This window comes from Gymnoscopelus braueri (genome assembly GCF_963280865.1).
Source record: "Gymnoscopelus braueri genome assembly, chromosome: 13".
Lineage (NCBI taxonomy): Eukaryota > Metazoa > Chordata > Actinopteri > Myctophiformes > Myctophidae > Gymnoscopelus > Gymnoscopelus braueri.
This window is the reverse complement of record NC_137615.1, coordinates 39,948,620-39,953,661: the sequence shown is the minus strand read 5'-3', so window position 1 is coordinate 39,953,661 and position 5,042 is coordinate 39,948,620. Positions and strand designations below refer to the sequence as shown.

Here is a 5,042-nt window from a genome sequence, read left to right as displayed (position 1 = left end):
ATTTGGCTGAAACGTGCCCATATTTGGAAATGATAAATATGGAGAGACAGCGGGCGGCAGGATGTGATATTATGAATTCTATAATAAAAGAAAGGCATGGAGCTCAGCAAGATCATAATAGAATTCATAATATCACATCCACCCTGCTGCCGTCCGCTGTCTCTCCATATTTGGGCAAGACCTTAGCCCTACGTCATCAGTATGATGTCAGAGATCCATATGGCAGCTATGCCGTTATTGGACCCCCTCTTTGCTTATTTGTTAACTCTTAAAACAAACAGGGTCTAATGATGGCATGGCTTCCCATTGATTACGTAATATTGTCATATTGATAATGTAATATGTTTTTCTTCTCCAAATAGTAGGACCCAGGACACAAGTACGGACACAAGAATTAGGGGGACATGCATAAGGACGAACGCTTGGAGGGGCCAGGGCGTAACAAAAGTAACTGATGGCACTCCCTCGGTTGGTCGGGGACAAGCGTGCCGAGTTTGAAGTCAGTCGGTTGGGAGATACGTGAACTACGGACAGACAGACACACAAACAGATATTTCGCGTATTTAAGATATATAACGTGGAAAAAATGCATGGTTGGTCCAGCCCAGGGGACTTCAAGATAGCTCCCAACAGACAGACAACCAGACAGACCCACCCATCCACCCTTAGATGGCCAGCCTCCTGAGCCATGGCGTAAAATTGGTAGGACCATGGCTCTCCACCTATCTGGGTGTGAGTTTATGAAGGGGGAAAAAGTGATGAATTGTTTTTCCTGAGTAGCTTCCATCTCAGATATTAAGTAGCTTGCTGAAATGGCCTCTGGCCTGGTAGATAAAGGAACTTGCCTTGACAGAAACCAGCTGGTCATCCTGACCTGGACCCTGGGGATATACTGTAGCCTTCACAACGTGTTTCTCAGTGCCTTCACTATGGCATCATTCGAAGGAGAACTTCTTTTCCGTCTAGTGCCTTCATCGACCCAAATACTTTTGTTTTGTTATGTTTGGGGAGGAACATCACATAATGTAGAGGCGGTGCTAGGATTTTAAACTGCCGGCCAGAATGTCTTAGATATTTCTCAGACATTTGGAATAAAAAAAAACAGGGCCCTATCTTGCTATCCTTATTCCTTATGCATTTGTGATTATTTTGAAAGACATTTTAAAATAGTGAAAATAGACGTAAATCTATTTTTTTACATCATAGATGTAAATCTACATCTTTGTGAGCACATTGTGAGCTTGTAGATTGTTTATTTTCACTATTTAAAATGTTTTTCAAAATAATAAGAAGGGAAAAGACTAGATAGAGCCCACAGAGTTCAGCACCACTGACCATCAGCCATCATGTAAGTTTGGAACCCGCTTCAAATAATGAGCAATATGTACTATCAATAGCTTCTGTATAATATTAGAAAAATTGGCACAGCAGCCTGTCAGTTCTGTTCATGAACTACTCACCACTATTTGGACACTTGGTGCTCTTTTATCAACCTCTCATGTTTCTGCCTCCCCTCTTCCCAGGTCTTTTCCCACTGAGTTTAAGGCTGATCGATTTCCTCTTCCCAGGGAACGTTGTATTCCTCAAGCAGTGCCATGGTCCATGGATGCCTCCTCTGATTTCTTCAACTCTCCATCCAGGTCTTTGACCTTCTGCTCTGCACGTTTCGGTCAATGCTCGGTTAAGCAGTTTGTTTCTCTCCTCCTATTTCCCCCTCTCTAATGAACCAATTTCTTAATCTTAATCTCTTCCTTGATAGCACGCTTGTCTACTGGACAAAAACTCTCTTTATGTCACTGTTCTTTCTTGATGAGACCTGGGTGGAGGTCTTGGGAGGTTCTGAGCCGCTTCTTTGCTTCGTCTTCCTGGAGCCATATCCTGGCTCTGATTTGACCAGTGGTTGCAAGGTGGAAGTCGCACTTGGAACTGTGCTCGTGACTGGGGAGGCGGACTGGGGAGAGTTGTGGGTGATAACCTGCTGAGTCGAGGCAGATCCTGCACTGGTTGCCATTACAATGCACTCTGTTGCTGGGGGGGATGGTGTCTCTGGGTGAGGGGACATGATGCTGGGAGTGCAAGGCCCTGCAGATCCACTGAATCCTCTCTGCGAGTCTGTGGAAGTGGGAGGAGGCTGTGTGATTGTTAAGGTGGTTGTGCTATTGAGTTTGTGAGCTTGTACTACTGGTTGGGTCCTGGCCTTCACTACATGGGAACAAAGCATGTCTCCAAGGTGGTAACCGTAGTCTGCCCGGTACTGCTCCACAACATCTGGTACAGGTCGGGTCTTGGCAATAACACTGGCACAATGTTTCAGTAACAGGCTTTGAACGTGGTCAGCTCCTATCTTATCAATATTAGACACGACCGGTACCTCCATCACTGCTTTGATGCGATCACCCTCTACAGCAAGCCGGCGAAGAATCAATGTTTTAATCACATCAGATCCAAGTTCACAAAGTCCTGCTATGCAGCCGTAACGTGTTGTCCACTGAGTTTTATCATCCAGACAACGCTTACTAAAGGTATTGGTAATGCGAGACTGGATGTTGTTTGTAGTAGTACTGAAGGTTTTACAACATTGGGCCATGAGATGAGCAGCAAAGTCCCTCAGGGCCCAGTGGTTGTCAACATCAGGTCGCACACACAGCTGCTTGCTCACAATACACGTCACCATGGCTGGAATCAGCTCATGTAAATATTTTTCCAAGTACAGTGTGGGATTGTCCATCAGAGCTTTGACCATTCTCATTAGGTAAATCAATAGAGCCAGATTGTTTTGCACCACATTTACGCGCACCCCCTCAGAGATAAAGGTGCTGAACCTTGGTAGCATCTGATACAGCCCAGGGTCTGTGGCAATACTCTGCAAAGCCTCAGCCCTTTTGGCTTCACACGAGCCAACACAGGCTTCCGTGATTTCCTTGTAGTAGAGCTGCTGTTCCACAGATAGTTCACAAGTGCTGCGTGGCTTCTTCATCCTCATCTTTTCTTTTCCTTTGCCATTTGCAGAAGCCGCTCTCTCGTGACCCAGCGTAGACATTTTCAGGGGTTCAGTAGACTCAGCCTTTTGCTGCTCTTTCGTTGCTGGAGGTGGATTCTCTGGTATAGCAGGCTGCACACCCTCAATACCTAACCAATGTGCTTTAAGAGAAATGTCAAGTGGAACTCTGGGGAGGGGTGTATTAATGATGTCACTGAGGTCCACTTCCTCTTCCTCATAGAAATTAAGCTCCCTCCCTCCACCGCTTGCAAAGCGAAAGGGAATGAATTCCTGGGACTGGAACCCATAAAGGGGCTCTACATTTCTCAGCTTGAGAGCGTTGTCTATGTCATTGGTGGTTAATTTACGTCTCTTCCCATGGTGCATAAACTTAAGAGCATCCTGAGCAATTTCCTTTATTCTGAAGCTGACCTCTTCACTTAGGGCTGCACAACTCTCCTCGTGCATCTGCCCCACTCCCACAGATTCAGCAATTGCCTTGATGGATTCTGTGGACAGGACCGCCATTCCTCTACCATGGCTTGTGTGTGTAGATGTTGATCCAACGTTAAGATGCATCCGGTTTGACCTCTCTTTTAAACTCTACAGTTCATTCCACCACTCTAACGTATCATGAAGAGCCTTGATGACGTCGCCTGTCTTATATCCCTGTGATTGGACCGTCAGCCAGAGTTGATTCAGCCTTCAGCCAATGAGCTCGCGTTACAGTTCATGGAGGCAGTGAAAGTGAGTAGCATCGACTTTTTATGGCGTGGCACCTAGGGGTTACAGCTAGAAGAGCTTTTGTTTGTCTTTCTGTCTGCCCTGTTTTTATGTGTTCTACACCTTGTCTCTAATCTCTCCAACCACTGGGCCAATCAGCTCTGTTTGTCTTTGTCCCTTTCATGCCCATATATGGATACCCCTGAATTCTCCCATGCTGATTGGCTGAAACACTTCCATATATGGAAATCCCCAAACTGTCCCAAGTTGTCATCAAGATGATGTCACACCGACTTGGGAAAGTTCAGGGATCTCCATATATGGGCATGTGTTTCAACCAATCAGCTTGAGAGAGTTCGGGGATCTCCATATATGGGCATGAAAGGGACACAGACACACACACACTCAGAGATTCCTGGATTCTATCATTACTCCCAGCCATTAGTTTATCTCCTTTTCCCATTTCCCCCTCTCTATAATTAACTCCTTCAGTTGCTGGAGGTGATAAGCTGCTTGGTGAGTTTGGTGTTCACATCTCCCAGGGACTTAAGCCCAGTCCACACCACGCAACTAGCTGCAACTTGCAACCCAGTTGCAAGAAATTGCAGCGGTCTGGACTGACCAGTTGCAGACCGGTGTCATTTGGGGATAAAGCTAAAGATAAAGCAACTACTTGCAAAGGAGTTGCAAGTAGTTGCAAGGGTGTGGACTGGGTTTTAGTATCAGTATCTAGGTTGTCTCAATCAATGTTAGTCATCAGAAGGTTAAGTTAAAGACTATCTATGGATGTTGTCACTGACTATTCAGTCTTTGTCCATTTTGGACACTGGACTTGATAACGTCAGTATGAACTGTGAAGGGACTCCCTCTTTTTTTTTGGTGTCGCCCACTTGGCGCCTGAACCCTAACCTTTAACTTCACCTCAACATGTCTGTCCAAAAAAAAAATCCTTTTTGTCCTGCATCAGGAATCAGATACTACTGTGGATGTACAAGCACTACATGTACATTCAATTCAAAACACAGGTACTGACCTACAAGGTGACACTGCCCCCACACTTAGTACCTTTGCATTCACACACTTTTTGCCTATTTAGATGCTTTATTTAAATATGTTGTTTACTTGTTCACTATACTCAGTATGTTATTTAATCTGATGCTGTTTTGTTGTCTACTGTACCTGCGATAGTTACTTTAGTTTGCAATACAAATAACTCTCTCTCCAAGTCTTTGATCTGCTCATTTCAGCCAAAGCCTCCTTTTCTCTAAGCAGTTTGTTTCTGTGCTCCCATTTCCCTCTCTATAATGAAGAGAAGTTCATGATCCAAAAGGAGTGGCCA

The 5,042-nt window shown here is 45.0% G+C and overlaps 1 protein-coding gene across 1 annotated transcript; it reads right to left on the bottom strand.

The window, feature by feature from the left end:
• Window positions 1-1,768: 1,768 nt before the first annotated feature.
• Window positions 1,769-3,508, bottom strand: LOC308099574 (transcription initiation factor TFIID subunit 6-like; the record flags this gene model as incomplete). Its single annotated transcript, XM_080448312.1, has 1 exon — window positions 1,769-3,508. One exon carries the CDS (start codon window positions 3,506-3,508, stop codon window positions 1,769-1,771), a length of 1,740 nt encoding a protein of 579 aa, XP_080304438.1.
• Window positions 3,509-5,042: the final 1,534 nt, after the last annotated feature.